This window comes from Dipteris shenzhenensis, chromosome 6 (genome assembly GCF_047967505.1).
Source record: "Dipteris shenzhenensis isolate YYH24624 ecotype China chromosome 6, Dip_SZ_1.0, whole genome shotgun sequence".
Lineage (NCBI taxonomy): Eukaryota > Viridiplantae > Streptophyta > Polypodiopsida > Gleicheniales > Dipteridaceae > Dipteris > Dipteris shenzhenensis.
This window is the reverse complement of record NC_141601.1, coordinates 29,896,539-29,914,462: the sequence shown is the minus strand read 5'-3', so window position 1 is coordinate 29,914,462 and position 17,924 is coordinate 29,896,539. Positions and strand designations below refer to the sequence as shown.

At 42.5% G+C, this 17,924-nt stretch overlaps 1 protein-coding gene across 1 annotated transcript; it reads left to right on the top strand.

The window, feature by feature from the left end:
- The first annotated feature begins 11,409 nt into the window (after positions 1 to 11,409).
- Positions 11,410 to 15,759, top strand: LOC147901040 (uncharacterized). The gene is made up of 4 exons (XM_087376422.1): positions 11,410 to 12,194; positions 12,366 to 12,780; positions 13,015 to 13,651; positions 14,984 to 15,759. The coding sequence occupies exons 1-4, from the start codon at positions 11,410 to 11,412 to the stop codon at positions 15,757 to 15,759; spliced, it is 2,613 nt and encodes an 870-aa protein (XP_087232548.1).
- The last annotated feature ends 2,165 nt before the right edge of the window (positions 15,760 to 17,924 follow it).

Below are 17,924 nucleotides of genomic sequence, written 5' to 3'. Positions count from 1 at the left end.
AGAAGGAAGTGGCTAACAAAAGGGTAGGGAAAGAAATGAGGGGGGTTGGTGTTGCTTTTATAGGATGTGGGGGGATTAAGGGTTAATTTTGGGTGTTGTGTATTAATATGATTTTGTAAGTTAACATTATCCTTTTGCATTTTTTGGAAGCATTTTTTTTTTAATCCTTTGCCTTGAGGGATGTGTCTAGTATGGTTTTTCATAGGGGTTCTTTTTTCACACATGCAAGCACGTGCTCCGCTTTCACTTCAGGTGCTAAGCTCCCCGGTAGTGGCACCAAATGTTATCTCTGTTTTTCCCAAGTGTAGGTTCCGAGGGTGTTGGTCACCTATAGTCGTGTCATTGCTCGTTGTAGCATAAATGTTCACAAGTGTAGCATAGGTCCTCGGGTTGTGTTCTGTTGACAGGTCTAGGCTAAAGCATGGAAAGCAAATCTCATGCATATGTGAATGAGAAAGAGGGCTTGATTATAACGATTGATGGAGGCTCTCACCTCCACGGGAGTTCAAGGGTTTAGAAGGGGGTTTCAGGGTTAGAAGTGGGGACGGGGTTGAGATAGTTAACTAGGAGTTCTAGGGTTCAGAGAGGGTTGCAGGGTTTAGGAGGAGTACAAGGTTGAGGAGTGGAGAGCTAGTCTCCTTCGCGGATTCGAGGGGTAAGGCTTGAGGAGAAGGGAGGGAGGAGGAGGAGGGAGGAGGAGGAGATGGGAGGAGGAGGAGGGAGGAGGAGGAGGAGGAGGAGGGAGGAGGAGGAGATGGAGGAGAAGGGAGTAGGAGGAGATGGAGGAGAAGGGAGGAGGAGGAGGAGGGAGTTCAAGAGAGGGAGGAAGGAGGAGAAGGGAGGAGAAAGAGGAGGGAGTTCAAGAGAGGGAGGAAGGAGGAGAAGGGAGGAGAAAGAGGAGGGAGTTCAAGGGAGGGAGGAAGGAGGAGATGGGAGGAGAAGGGAGGGAGGAAGAGGAGATGGAGGAGAAGGGAGGAGGAGGAGGAGGGAAGAAGGAGGAGGAGGGAGTTCAAGGGTAGAGAGTGCAAGGGTAAGGGCATGCTAGAACATGATAGTGTGGAGGGACCTCCGAAAGTGTAGGCTTTTAGTCTTTCGTCTTTCTCTCTCTAGATTCTGATTTTGCAAGTATGATTGGATCTTTTCTAGAGAGGATTTTGGCTATCCTCATCCTTTAAGATTTATCATACTATCTTTCAGGATCAAGATATTACAAGCGAAGCTTTGCCGCGCTACTCTACACACACAATGCTCTCATAGTTGTTGTCCTAGGACTGCACTTCTAGCCCTTGTTGCCACAAGGTTAACAATGTAAGAAGAAATTTTCACTGATTTGACACAACATAAAGACTATATATCACCATAGCAATCCAAGGTAGGGATTTCAAGTCTTCTTCAAACTTTTGGGCACATTTTATGTCACAAGACATGAACCACTCTTCCTAAAGATTTTGCAAATGTCCCTATTGCATGCTTGCAGCTTCTCTACAGCTTCTAAAACTTATGTAATTTACACTACCCTTTTGTATTTTAACATTTAGGCCTTAATTTACTTCCTTATGTATATGTAAATATGTAAGTAATGTAACTAATAAAGATCCATCTATTGAACTCACGTGATAGTGTTACATATGATGAGTGACTCCCTCGAGGTTCCCACAGGCGAATCCCCACACATCTAAATGTCATCACCTTAGATGACATGCTCACATAGGGCCTCTTTATGGTTGTGCTGTATGGGTTTCCCCTAGATTTCAACGATGGCCTCAGTATTTTGAGAGCAGAGTACTCTCGACTTGCTGGGAGTCCGTAATCTAAGTCCTGGCAATGGGCATGGCCTCTCCATCGTATCCTCCTTTGACTCCCTAAAAATTTTTAATGCAACAAGCTAGACTGGTGGAAAATTGAGTTGTACAAATTTTCTCTTTCTTAGATGAGGCTCTCAGCAATGGCTAGATGTAATCTTTTGGGTTCTCAACAACGATCTTTTGATGTTTTGGTCTCTAAGGAATTTATGTAATCTCTTTTTCTTCAATTTGAGGCTCTCAGTATGCATTGTTGTTAGCTTTTGTATTTGTATTTGAATGGTTATGGCCACTACTTGTAATCTTTTTGCCTTTAAGGCTCTAAGCAATTGCCAAGTTTTTATAAATATAAGATCCTCTGTTCAATTTTTTCTTGGTATAAGTTGATAATTTTTATATAACCTGTTATTGGATATAGATGTACATTGTAATCTCTTTTGCTCAATTTTCGCTCGATAAATTGTACTTTATATCTACTGCAACAAGCACGAAAATACTAGGAAAGAAGGACTACAATTTTCTTGGTTTATCACCAAAATGGTGCTAAAATAACTCCAACAACCCGACCGTTGTGGTTGCATGGAGATACATCTTTAAAAATACAATTAAAATTTGGAAAAATGCAATTGACGATATGGCCCTTGAGGGGTCCCCTCTAGGGGCAAGGGCCATATTGACATGCATTATACAATATCCAGGATGCCGCTGGACATAAATGGCATGTCGATATGGCTCTTGCCCCTAAAGGGGACCCTTTAAGGGCCATATCATCAATTGCATTTTTCTTGGTTGCACAACGGAATACATTTTCCTTGGTACACAAATATATAACTCCAAGAACCAGCGTGGTGGCTTTTATAGATCTCCTTCTGTTTGCCAGCGCGCTAGTCATAGACCTCCTCCTAGAATACATAAAAATAGGTGACGGAGCTATAACTCCTAGAACTAGTGCAGTGGTCTCTCCAAGACAACCTTGAATTCTAGGCAATGACAGGTTGTCAGGCTAGAGATTACGCTGAGATGATGCTCATAATGATAGATTGCATCTCATTATTTCACCAAAAACTAGCGTGGTGGTCTCTCCAAGCCAACCTATGATTTGCATGGGCTACGGGCAAAGATGCGACAAAAGGTTGCACGATGACAAGTGGTCAGGCTAGAGACCTGCGCTACAGTGGTGTTCAAAATGATAGATTGCATCTAATTATTATGCCAGGAACCAGCGCAGTGGTCTCTCCAAGCAACCTTCAATTTTAATGATCTGCATGGGTGCGTGCCCAGTGAAAGGTGGCAAAGTTGCAACAAAGGCTGCACGATGATAAGTGATCAGGCGGCATAGGCTAGAGACTACGCTACATGTAGAAGTAGTGTAGAGATGCCATGTGTCGAGCTATGCGATGTTCTGAACAAATAGATTGCATCTCATTATTACGCCAATGCGCCTTCATGACGTCAGGAAAAATTTTGGTGAGAGCGCGGGTCTGTGCAAAATTCAAATATTTTTCCTAGAGCGCATTGTGTCGCAGCCCCAAAATGGCCCCAAAAATAATTCCGGTATTGGCTACACCTAAGCAAACGTTGACCCGAGAGTGTGACAAGGAAGCTAGGGAAGGCAAAGAGGGCGAGATGAGGGAACTTATATGGGAGGTGAGGGGGAATAGGATGTTGGAAAGGTCACCTCCCCATCTGTAAGCCTCCAAATGAGGAGCATGGGGGAGGAAGACCTAGGGTAGGATAGGCCTAGGAAAGAGAGAAGGAGTCACTACCGCATGGACAATAGCAAGGTTGCCATGTGGGTAGCACATAAAGAGATCCAGCTGAAGCCTGAGAGGCTTAGATGGGCAGGAAAGACGATGGGGCAATGTGCCTTGGATATGGCCTAGTAGAGTGGAGCAACAAGAAGGTGTAGGAGTGAAGCTGGGAAGGGAGCCCTAGCAGATGGTGCAATTAAGGTAGACCATGGAAGGTAGATAAGCAGGGCACACAAAAGATTAGGTGGTGTGGCAAAGGAGGGGTTGCAAGAGGGTAGCAACCTACCCTTACACAGGCACTATTTACATAAGGAATTTCTAAGATATACCAAGGGCCAAATATGTTGGTCAGCTAGCCAACCAAGTCAGCTAGCACATAGCCTCATAAGGGTTGCCCACAGCCCCATAATTGTAGATAGATCATGTACTCTTACAAATCTTCTTCAAAAGAACCATGTCTAGGGGAGAATGGCTCGGTGGATTTCGTTGCTTCAAGATTGATATGGTCTAATGGACTAGAGATCGAACAGAATGATCAAAATGATGTTGGCAATATATATCGACCCACAATACAATATTTGGGATGTGTCTTTGTCCTATGTCTTGGCTTTATAATATAGCTCTTCAAGGATCAACACAAAGTAGTCCAATTGAATCACGTTTTGGATGCACTATATGTGAAGATTGTGGGAGAGAGGGAAGGAGTCTCACTTACGGCTTTCTCACATGCACAAATGGGGGAATATACACAAAGGTGGAGGCTGAAAACAGTTTTCCTCTTCTTAGTTGTGAAAGCCAAAAGAACTCTAGTACAAAGAAATAGAAGAACCCTATATGTGGGTCTCAAACCAAACTCAACTAACTAAGGTGGCATACTAACTGAGCCACGAACTAGTGTAGATAAGGATAGCTGTCATCCAGCTATTATTCGTGGGCGGTGTACCAACCGCATCTCCAGCTAACAAGTCGGTGACATAAATGCACAACAGTCACCCTGGCATATCGCGAGTGGAGCTCGATATCTCAACACTCCCCCTCGAGCTCAATCCCAAATCCTGCACACACCAAGCAGGTCTCTGAACTTGCGCAACTTCTCTGCACCCAATGCTTTCGTGAATATGTCAGCTACCTGATCCTTTGTGCTGACATAAACTAGATCAATAAGACCTAGTAAAACCTTCTCCCGCACATAGTGATAATGCACCTCAATGTGCTTTGTTCTAGCATGAAAGACTGGGTTCTTTGCCAAATGTATACTGCTCATGTTGTCACAATAAATGACAACCGGCCCATCTGTAGACTGATGCATATCATAAAGTAGCTTATGCAACCAAGCTACCTCGCATGCAGCCATTGCTGCACCCCTGTACTCAGCCTCTGTGCTCGACAAGGCAACTGTAGGTTGTTTCTTGCTGCTCCAAGTGACTGCAGCACTCCCAAAAGAGAACATATATCCACTGGTAGATCGTCTATCAGAAATACTACCAGCCCAATCAGCATCAGTGTATCCATGCAACTGTATCTGAACCCCAGCCTCATAAAATAGTCCATACTGCAATGTGGACTTCACATACCTGAGTATGCGTCTAGCCGCATCCAAATGCGGTTTCCTTGGAGCCTGCATAAACTGACTTACCAACCCAACAGCATAGCTCAAATCTGGCCTGGTAATAGTCATGTAAATCAAACTTCCTACTATGCGTCTATACATAGTAGGGTCTTCCAGAAGCTCACCTGCATCTGTGCTCAGCTTCACATTCTGCTCCAAAGGAACGGAAATAGGCTTACAGCCTGTCATCCCATATTTGGGCAGCATGTCCAATCCATACTGCCTCTGCAAGAGCTGTATCCCACTTGGTGATCTAATCACCTCAATGCCCAAGAAATAACGCAGCTCTCCCAAATCCTTCATCTCAAACTTCTGCCTCAATAGCATTTTCACATGAAGGATATCTTCATCACTATCACCTGTGATGATCAAATCATCAACATAAATGACCAGCAGCATAATCCCTTTCTCTGTTTTTCTCACATAGAGTGAGAAATCTGCCTTGGAAATCTGAAAGCCAATAGTGACAAGATACTGTCCTATCTTGTCAGACCATGCTCTAGGTGCTTGCTTCAAGCCATACAAGGCTTTTTTCAACCTGCAAACAAACTCAGGATGAGTAGCATGAACATAACCTGCTGGCTGCTCCATAAAGACCTCTTCTTGCAAATCACCATGCAAGAAGGCATTCTTTACATCCATCTGATGTAAAGACCATCCCTTTGATGCAGCCATAGCAATGGCTGCTCTTACGGTTGCCATCCTTGCAACCGGGCTAAAAGTTTCTTCATAATCAATGCCATATGTCTGTGCATACCCCTTGACAACTAATCTTGCCTTGTATCTATTCACAGAACCATCTGCATTGTGCTTGATCTTATAAACCCACTTACAACCAATTGCATTCTTGCCTTTAGGCAAAGGCACCAATTCCCATGTAGCATTAGCATCCAAGGCATCCATTTCTTCATCCATGGCTTTCTCCCATTTTTCATTTCCCATGGCTTGCTCAAAAGAAGTGGGTTCTGGTTCCTGTATCACTTTGACCATATAGGCATAGTGAATGGCTGTAAATCCATCATATTTCAGCCTATCCATAGGATACCTAACCCTGGTAGACCTGCACAAAATAGGCTCACTTCCAGGTGCTCTCAAAACATCCCGGTGTAACAACAGAAGGAATACCCAACTCATCATCAATGCTCTGTTCTGAGCCACTGGATTCACCATCCACACAAGAGTGACCTGCATTCACATCATACATGGGCTGATCTACCTTCTCTTTTCCTTTTCGTGATACCTGCGTACCACTCTCTGCATTGCTTTGAGGGGATTCTCCTGATCTCAATCTGCCTGTCCATGGCGAAGTATGTGAACCACTGGTAGAGGACACTCTAGGTCCACTGATATTTTGTGATTGCTGCTGTGCATTCTGTGCAGCATTACCATTTTGTGCATCTACATCAATCATCACATTTACTGGTTTATACCAGCCTCATACCAGCTGCTCATCTCATCAAAAACAACATCTCTGCTCACTGTGAACTTACGTGTAGAAGGGTTATAGCATCTATACCCTTTTTGCTGCAGAGAATAACCAATAAAGACGCACTTCTCAGCTTTTGGATCCAACTTGGACCTCAACTCATCTGGCACATGGACATAGGCAATGCAACCAAAAATCTTCAAATGAGAAATATCTGGTTTCCTACCAGTATACATCTCCTCTGGCGTCATGCCATGTATTGCTGCAGTGGGAGTCCTGTTCATTATATAGACTACTGTAGCAACTGCTTCAGCCCAATAATAATCTGGTAGATCTTTTTCATTTAGCATAGCGCGAACACTCTCAACGTTATCTCGACACCCAAGGATCACCCCCAATCACCTTAAGTTTTGCACAAATGCCTTGCTTTTTGGCTTCCAAGTATTGAAGCTTCTCGATACCTAATAGAGAGTCACCAAGAATCTTTTCACATTCCATTGGTGTTGTTTAATGTGTTCCACATTGCACCCAAATTGTCATTGTAGGATCCTCTTGTACTACCACCTTGTTCCCTTCTAAATCCTCTTTATCAGCACCAGTAGTCCACACATCAGAGTGGATTAATTCCAATGGCTTTTTCCTCTCTTGAACATGCCTAGGAAATGGTTTCCTTGCCTGTTTCCCAAATTGACAGGCTTCACAAACCTTGTGCATTTCTGCAACCTTGAATTTAGGCAATCCTGCAACAATATTTTGGGCTTGCATTGATTTAAGTCGCTGTATATTAACATGACCAATGCGTTTGTGCCAGATATCAATATCTGCAACTACACTGGTCCCATGTGCAAACATTGCTGCACTCAATTCAGGCATGTCTGCATCCAACGTAAACATCCTGCCCTTCTTCTTTCCTTTTGCTATCAAGCGACCATTATTTTTCATATCCTCAATAAAGCATCCATGAGGATTAAATCTGACCTGCAAGCCCTACTCAACCATCTGACCAACAGAAACCAGGTTCTTGGTGATGTTCGGGACATGAAATACATCAGACAAGTATTTCTTTTTCCCATCCTGCATAGACAAAGGAATTTTGCCAATCTGCACAATAGGATGTGCAGTATCATCACCAGTCTCCACAAATCCTGGTTTTTCCATTTTTCTTGCATCCTGCATCCATTCAGTGTGACCTGTCATGTGGTTTGACGCACCTGAGTCAACATACCACACATCATTTTGTTCTTCTACACTTGTCACAGAATTGGTCATATGCTGCACCATAAATAGATGCTCATTTCTGTCATCACCTTGCCTGCTAGAAGATGCATAATTGCCTTGCTGCAACTTTCCATTCATAATGTCATTCTACTTTTTATAGCAGTCCTTAGCCATATGACCCATTTTGCCACAATAGTAGCATTCAATATTGCTGTTTGCATTTTGGCCTCTCTGCCATCCACCACGGCCTCTTTGGCTCCCCCTGCCTCTAGAGTTACCACGTCCTCCTGCATAGGACTGGTTTTCTTGCGTTTGCTGCATATTCTGATTTCTACCACGGCCTGCAGATCGGCCTCCTCTACCTCTGCCTCTACCTCTGCCAGCATTTGAGTAGAAGACAGTTTCTTTTGAAGTTCCTACTGAAGAAGATGCACCCCCATTTCTGTGCTCTTCGGAAATTAGAAGAGCAATCAACTCCTCAAAATCAGGAAATTTTTCACGGACGGCAATGGATGTCCGGAACTGTGCATAATCCTTTCCTAGACCATTCAAGGTCACAGAGACCAAATCGTCATCATCCACTGGCGACCCAATGGAAGCAAGTGCATCTGCAATTTTCTTCACTTTCATGTGGTAGTCATTTATGCTCAAATTTTCTCTCTGCACATTGTGCAACTCCTGTTTGAGTTGCATTTTCCTGGCTTGCGTATTTGTGCTGTACATTTTTGCCAAAGTATCCCATGCCTCCTTTGGCGTATTTGCATCCTGAATATGCACAATCATGGAGTCCGAAATACTGATAGACAGCCAGTACATAACTTTCCTGGCTCTCTCATGCCATCCTTTAAATGCCTGCATTTCCTATTGACTGGGAACATTAGGAAGAACAGGTTCTTCTTCATTTCCTGTAATGAATTCCCAATAGCCTTTTCCCATCAAGAAATTCGTCATTCTAAACTTCCATGCCTGGAAGTTGTTCTTGTCAAGCTTTTCAATGACAATCTGTGAAAGAGAATCAGATGCCATTACAGAACACTGCAAAATATTCTGTCACTGCAAAAAACACAGCTTTTGCCTCACACGGGCAGATTTGCAAAACTGACGAAAGTGGTATTTCACCACACAGTCACTTCCTAGTGACGATTTTGCATCAACAGGCAACAGGCATGAATCTGCAACTCCCAATATCTCTGCACACAGGCATACGATGCAATTTCTGCGGCACCTTTCCACCGACTAGCCGCGCAGCAGTGGTCGCACAGCAAAAAACAGCGCCTTTTTCTGAGTGCCTGCGAAGAACTTCCGCCTTCAAAACGGCCCCAAAACGGCATATACTGTGCTCTCGCCACACCGCGAAGGGCGTCTCAATTTGAGACAGTGCACTCTTGCACTTCTGGCTGTGCTACCTGCAGAGATTTGCTCCCAAACTTGAAATAGGAAAGCAACACTGGTCCTCTTACCAGGACACCACGAACTTGGCTTGCTTCCTTGAGCTCCTTACCACGAACAAGGCTCTGATACCATGTGAAGATTGTGGGAGAGAGAGAAGGAGTCTCACTTACGGCTTTCTCACATGCACAAATGGGGGAATACACACAAAGGTGGAGGCTGAAAACAGTTTTTCTCTTCTTAGTTGTGAAAGTTAAAAGAACTCTAGTACAAAGAAATAGAAGAATCCTATATGTGGGTCTCAAACCAAACTCAACTAACTAAGGTGGCATACTAACTGAGCCACGAACTAGTGTAGATAAGGATAGCTGTCATCCAGCTATTATTCGTGGGCGGTGTACCAACCGCATCTCCAGCTAACAAGTCGGTGACATAAATGCACAACAGTCACCCTGGCATATCGCGAGTGGAGCTCGATATCTCAACACTATAGCCAACCCCATAGAGGCATTGAGTTCTAGGAAGGAGATTTGGTTATGTTGTGCTTTCGAAACAAAAAGAGTCTTGTGGAAAATTTTTGCCCAAAGTGTTGGTCCTTATGAGATCACAAAAAGAGTGGGAAAAACAACTTATTCTTTGTAGCATTATATGACTCGAAAGAGTAGAACAACTACCTGTATTTCTAGACTAGAGCCTTTCCACTCTAGAGTCTAGAGTCATGGATTTTTCATAGGGGAGTAGATTTGATAGGTTTTCAAATGTTGATCTTAACCTGACGTGGTATCCTGTGATATGGGAGATGGACCATTTAGAAAAACTCTTATGGGATGTTCACGTGGTTATAATTGTTTGTGTCAGAGAGGTCGAATAAAAACAAACATATCACATAGGTTGGGACTTGTTTTGCCCACACGAATTCTTCTCTATTATCTCTCTTATCTCTGACTCATGTTTTTGTGTAGCTTTTCCTTTCATCTTGATAGATTAGCATAAGTGATCTGTCATGATATTAAGAGCCTTTACAATAGGTAGATAAGAATAAGGTGGCAAAACCACTATGGCCCGGCTTGCTTTTCATGAAGAGTAAGGTAAGAGTAGTTAGTATGCCATATAAATGCTTAAAAGCACTCAGTTCTTATAATGACCCTACTTGCTTTTAATGAAAGTAAGAGTTTTTCAATGCCACATAATGATTAACTCTTACCATGGCATTGTTTGCTAATCACTTCTTGGGACCATGGCATTATTCGCTAACCACTTTCTTGGGTCAGCTTGACCAAAAGCAAAAGAGAAGAGGGTATAGGCTTGATTTCCATAGACCCCAAACAACGGAGAGGGTTTAAAACCACCACGTAGTGTTTAGAAAAAACCTGTAAACTATATACAATGAGCCTATACGCGAAAAGCTGAGGTAATAGGGGAGCATTTCAATGAAGAATCATAACGACTCTCTAGTTGATTGCTCGCTCAAAGGCTCTTAAACTTTCGCATCTCTATTTTCCCGCTTAACAATTATAAAAATATGTGATGTTAGTGGGGACCTTCTATTGCCTCATGAGCAAGAGAATTTATGCTCCAACACTGTATATTTTGGCCTTCCAAAAATCCTAGTTGTAGAAATCAAAGCATGGGGAAAGCGTGAGAATGCCCTCTTAGCTTAGAGCCCTCTTAGCTTAGAGCCTGTTCACGTGAAGGAGCCAGGTTACAATGTCAAATTTCAAATTAGGTTGACGTGTAGTGATTTACTTGGTTGTTGGCCGAGCCCCTCCTCTCGGATAGGGGCCGACATAATAGGTGATCTGCAAATTTTCAAGAAAAACCTTGAAAATTTGGAAATCCAGTGGGAATAGGCCCTCAAAAGTCTAAGCTTTTTGGGACAATTGGCATTGACGCAAACATCACCCTGGTTTGTACGTCGCATATGTCACGAATATGCCTCCTTCTCCATCGGTTTTTCTTTACTTTCGATCGTCACATGGGTCCATTTCTTACATGGAAAACGCGTAGTCATCAGGCTGCAGCCTGCAGCCATGGCTTTTCTCATAGACAACCATTTTGTTCATCGTCACGTTCATCGTGCTACCCACGTCGATAACACGCTTTTATTAGTTCAATGTCCCCACGGTCTTGGACCGCATTTAATTTGTCCTAAGACTCGCACCTTCAACAGCTGTCAAATTTAGAAGGTTAATATAATAAGGCTATCATCGCAGTATGCTCGCCTTCTCTGCTTACATAGCCGAACGTGTAGAATTCGTCTGCAGCTCATCGCCAATGGAGACTTCTAGCTCCGCTGAAGATGCCATCGGCCCTAGCTTGCTAGACATTCAGCGGGCTGTATTTTGCTCTGCGTGCACTTATAAGAGCTTTGAATTCTGTCGCAAAGAATTGGAAGAATCAAACTACGCTGATTTGGGCTTTATCAAAGTCTTGTTGGGAGCGAAGGAACAGGCCAATGCCCACAATCTGGTGGTAGCCGTCGCTGCTGATGATAGTCTTCCGGGCCTGACAACACGAACAGTCTATGTAGCTCTTCGAGGGACGAAATGCCTTCAGGATATGCTGACCGATCTGGACACTACCCACACAAGCTTTGGGGTTGGGCTAGGCCTTTTCGAAGGGGCGGTGGCAGGAGCGTTCCACTCCGGGTTCGTGAGAAGAATTGGCAACCAGCTTCCAGACATGAGCTACTTCAAGATGTTTATGGTTGCCGAGAGAGCAGACAGAATTGTTTTTTGTGGTCATAGCCTAGGGGGAGCACTGGCTCACATGTCCTTAATCCAATACGTATTCCGCGTGCGAGAGGCTCCAGGGAGTAAGCACATATCCATCTCATTTGGCTCCCCTCACTTCTGCGACATCGTGGCCAAAGATGATCTTAAAAAGCAGGGTCTGGAGAAGAGAATGTTCACGTATGTAAATGAGGGAGATCCTCTTCCACTTCTTTTCAACAATATGCGCGTCGCTATGGGAGCTGCAGTTCAGTATGCCATCAAAAGGTTCGGACGGAGTTTGTCTGTATTGAGCGAGTGGCTGTATGATTTGAGCGACTCTGTGCAAGATGAACGAAATATAAGCAGTTGGGCCAAGGACCTGGAGAGGTGTAGGCGCGCCATCATAGCTACAGCTACTAATCAAAACGAGGACTCACCGTTTGCACCTGTGGGCAGGTATCACCTGCTGGGTGACGAGGAGTCAAAGGTAATCACAGACATGAGAGAAATAGACATAACATGTGCAGAAAAGGTGGTGATTGATGCGAAAACGCTGAGGTGTCACAAGGCCGGAGCTTATCTATGGAAATTGGTCAGGCGTTCTGCCGCTGCAAGTGATGAAATGGGTTCCATTGTAACTGGCGTTCACGGAGTAAACCCTCAAGTGGAGAGCTGTATTATGATTTTGACAGGAGGGCAAGGCGAGCAGAGAGAGGCTCGCATCTACGTGAAGGGCAAAGATCTGTTTCTTCCACTGAACTGGGAAGTATCCGGAATGCCTGGCCGCTGGCATCTCGAGAAGTATCAGGATTTTGAGGACAAGTATTCGATGCTCGTTTTGAAGTATAGCGCAGAGGTCAGCCCGGGTGTGGTGAGTTGTATTCTGTCAATATCCCTTTTTCTTAACAAAAACCTGCAAGGCTATCATTGAGCCTCTAAGCGATAGATAAAATAACATGTTTTAGGCAGGTCTAGAAGCCTCCGTTCTTTAGAGAGACAATGCAGGAATTGTGAATTGTCTCTCCTCTTGTTCCTCATCATGTTGCAGTCGTTGCACCACCTTTGTTTTATCAAATTAACAAGAAATGTTTTGTCCCTGGCACAGGCGAGCTTGCTCAATAATGACGGAATGAACAGTGACACAGGGGACGAAAGTCCGTTTACCGTTTCCATCCAGACTTGCTTTGGCAGCATCAGGGAGCAGAAGGTGCTCATGAAGAATCCGTGGTTTGGCAGCTGTGTGAAATCTGCGCTTGCTCGCATCATTGGCAAAATGCTACTGGTGAGAAGCTGTGATATTGAGGAGGCAAAGCATATGGTCGATGAAAACATGCTAAAGCCAGTGAGGCTCGGGGAGAAAGAGTTCCCGTTGAAGTTGAGTGGATCGAGGGATCTAAGGGAAGAGAGGAGGCGGCTTTCAAAGGAATTCATGATGCCAGTGATGCAGGCATTGACGAGGCAGGGGGTGCCGCAGAAGCCATCGTGGAGCAATGCGATAGTGATGGCGGGGGGAGCGATCTCGGTGGTGGGATTGTTGACATGGGCAGCTGTGGCGATGCCAGTGACTCTCACAATCTACGCTGCGCATACAGCTGCATGGAGCTCTACTCTGAGCAGTTTGAGTGTGCCGGCTGGGTTGACGGCTGCTGCAGTTACCGGTTGGAATGTGGCCTCGCAAGAATTGACTATTCGGATGCGCTACTCCGAAATCTTAGTGGAGATCTTGGCACACATAAGTAAAGGTAAGTTCAATTTCTAATTTTTTTTCAAATTCCGCTCAAGCATCGGCAGCTCAAATGGTCAGTTGCCTCTTCTCGATTTCCCTCATAGAAGTAAAACTTAGTCGAAAAGGAAACCTCCCCAGGTGTATGTCCTTCGTAGTTTGTGTGTTTTGCACGGAGAAGGGGGGAGAGTGCTCTAATCCTCCTCACCCAACATTGAGCGAGTCTAGGACCCCTTCCAAGCATACCTTTCATGTGCTCTACAAGACCCTAAGCAAGCATACCTTTCATGTGGCACTACATTGACAAATTGTAGACAATGAGTAAGAACACCTTTCTTCATAGTGGTATCGCCTCCAAGGACCCATATTGGTTTAGACATTGGAATTCCAATTCATAGGTGAGTCATGGGTTCAAGTCCTTGGAGGCTCCAAGATTCATAGTAATCTAGCAAGATCCAAGACTATAGAGGGGGGTATGGGCTCAAATTATTGGAGGCTCCAAGCTTTCAAGTGCTGAGTGAAATGTTTTGGGAGGCAACTTGCATAAAGAAAAGGCGTGCGATGATAGCTACCGCGAGCCTTGTTTTTTTACGAATTGCCAACCCATCGGCATTTTATGTATGTCGAGGGCCCTCGGGAGGCTCATGTCAGCCTTCATCATCATTTTCCTTACGACAACTACTGTTTTGATAGCTCGTCGTTTGGTATATCTTCCTAGTTTGATAGGGACCTGTGAGGAAATTTCACCCAAAGAGGTTCTACCTAGACCCCACCGACTTGTCATGCAACTCTTTGAGCAAGCCACATTAGAAGGCAACTCTTCAAGATGAGATTGTAAACCCTGGCCATCAACAATTATTCAATGATCATTGCTACAAAAGATTCAACATTTAATAGAGGAGTCCTTTAGGTTCCATTTGAAGCTCCCTTATCATGGTATTCCACATATTTTTTGCCTTAGTACTTTAGGCAATCATAGTGTCTATTGTAGGCCTCTATAGTCAATGTGGAGTTAAAATTTACACATGTTACCTTCCATATCTATATGCCCATTCTTTTGCGAAGGCATATGGTGAAGCCATTAGTTGCTCTTTTTTTTTCAATGAGGGAGGGGGGCTAAACCATTGTTACTCTTTTAAAATGTTGAAATCAAAAGAAGAAGAAGAAGCTCTCTCTCTCTCTCTCTCTCTCTCTCTCTCTACATTAGACAATGCCCCTATGCATTCATGCTCTTTTCTTTATGTTAGCTTAAAAACTATATAAATCTTGATTTGTTTAGGCAATTGAAGCCCTTAGGTGCAGGTTCATGCATTATTTTCTCTAACTCACAAATGTTTTTTCTGGGCCATAGATAAGGTGGAGCTAGGAGAGGAGGTCTCATACTATGAGCGAAGGATACATGAGCACATTATTATGAAGCCCACATTACTTGCATGGCTAGAAACAATGGCACCAACCCACACAAGAAACGCAAAGGATCTATCACAAAGAGCACATGCAATTCACCATATCCTTTCTGCAAACACACGCATGGATAAATTTAAGACAATCATGTTCATAGGGCCAGAAAATGCCGGGAAGAGCACGCTGATAAATTATGTGGCGGGGACAGAGGTGGCAAAGGTGGGACACACTTATCATACCAAGGATGTGCATCCCTACATGATCAATGATCTCATATTGGTGGACATGCCAGGGACTGAAGCGGCAGGGGAGAGGGGGGACATGTCATCACTATGGGAGGAGTGGGAACATGTGGCTGATTTATGTGTGGTGGTAGTGCCATTTAAGGGAGACACGAGTCAATCAGCACAAGAGTTACCCAAGAGGGCTCGTCGTCTGCAATGTGACAAGGTGGTGCTAGTGGTGAATGGGGTGGACAGGATTTTGCATGGCTCTAAGAAGGCTCGTGTTTGGAGTGAGTACACCAAGGAGAAGCTTGAGAGTATGAGGATACAGTTTGCAATGCTTGCCAACCTTTCTCCTTGTGATGTGTTTATGTCAGTCTCAACCCCCTCTGATGAGTTGGAAGACACCACACTTGAAAACCTCCAAGATAGGGGTGTCATGCTTGGGGAAGAAATCACCATCATCCTTCAAAAGCTCATACTTGATAATCATATATAGTATTCAAAAGCTCATACTTGATAATCATATATAGTAGTATTTAATGTATTAACTTCTTTGCATTTATATACTAGAGAAGCTTGGTTTAAATGTGGAGTTGAGGAATTTTTAAAGAACATCCATTCCTATGAGCCAAGGTAAGTTTATTTTTTGTGAATCTTGTAGCCTTATTTCACATAGCTCTAATGTGACTTATAGTTGCATTGCTTCACAAACTCTAGTTTGTGTCTTGTTGAATTCATCTATTGATTGAGCACAAAATTTTGTGGCATGTTTCATCATGAAGCATGTAAACGCTAATTTGAAATAGAATTTCAACCTTAAGATTTTATCTCTTTTCATGGCATAACATGAGAATCGACTCAGAATTTCCTTGTAAATGTCAAGGGAAATGCATGTGTTATTGAGTCGTGATGTCTAAAGATTGTAGCAAGTACATGAAAAAGACATGTATCACTTGCATGATCTCAAGTTTTCCATAGGGCATCCACTAAGGAATATATAGTATGGTATATGCAATCATTAGAGGGGGTTTTTGAATCAAACAATGTACAATTTTTTTATAGAGCTATACTTGCAAAAGGGATTTTAGAAAAAGTTCAAAAGTTCATGAAAAAATATCTATGTATCATAAGGATACTTACGTTGGTCCCTTGAACACATGTGCTATACAAGATTTCTACATGCTAAATTTATCCCTTGAGAGATTTTCTCTTGAGCTATATGAACATCATCATTTCTATAACCTATAAGATATTGTGAATTGGACTGTGATCAAAGAATGTTGGTCATCCTTTGATTGCACATTCACTATGCTCAAATTCCCTAGTGCTCCTAGTCCCCTCGCCCATCAAGATCATGCATCAAAAGAGAGTGTTTCGTATAATTACAATAGATTAGTTCTTTTTGTCCCCCAAATCCCATTCTTAGTGAAAACACCTATTTCATTAATTTTGGACTTTTTTTGTTGTTTTTGGACGAAGCCCAAAAATCCTTCCCAAATGAAAAGTTTACTTTGTGAAAATATCCTTCCCAAATCAAAATTTCACTTTCTGAAAAATATTCTTCCCAAATCAAAAGTTCACTTTGTGGCACTATCATATTCACATAAAAAACTTGTTTTTTCAATCTATACTTTTGCACCAACATGCAAGAATTTGAAATAATCCTATTTTAGAAATTCTAGCTATACCTAAGTTATTTGTTAATTTAATTATTTTTAATATTTTTCCTTGACGTGATAAATTTATAAATCCATGAAAGGAGACTTAAATATTTCATGTAAATAACATTGTCACTCGCAATATGCACAAAATTTTTAAAACTTTTAATAAATAGAAAAAAGACATGATGCCATAAGATCAAAGTTTTGTATTGAACCAAATAATTATAATAGCAATTATAGCTATCATTATATGTTTACATTGAGAGACGTTGCTTTAGCTGGAGTCTTTGTATCCAAAATGATATAGATTGAACATATGTTTACAATTTAAATTGTTGCTCTTAAAGAGCCTCAATTCGTGCCATCTGCATAATTTGACTCCCCATTGTCTTATTGATAGTTGATTGAGAAATAAATAATACAATTTTTACATAACAAAATAAAATATAAATTTATAAGACATTACATGAAGAGTTTTCCAAGCAACATTCAAGCCTATGGCTTGACCCAATGTCCGAATCTCATCATTTGCTTTGAATATACAAGCATCCTTAATGATTGCATCATCAACTTGTACTGCTACATAACTAACTCCTATTTGTACATTATTAACTCTAAATGAAGGATCCAAACTAATTATTGTCCCTATTTCAACTTTGTCTTTTGAGTCCTTATGTAAGATCTTTACTTGTTGTCCTCTTTGAAAAGCATCAACCTACAAAGATACATTCAAAAGATCATTAGTAGAATATTTGTTTAAAATATCTTTATGAAAAATATCCAAAAACGTTATGGTCATTGCCATACTAATTAAGAAAAATAAATAAATTTAACTTACTTGGAAAACACGTATGTCATTTGTTTGTGCTGTTGTCTTTTCTACTCCAATTGTTGATTGATGAACCTTTTTAAAATAAAGTAAATATGATACTTAATAATGCTTCATGTGAATGCTTTCTACTCTACTTAAAGATCCATAAACCCTCGGGGGGTCCACCTT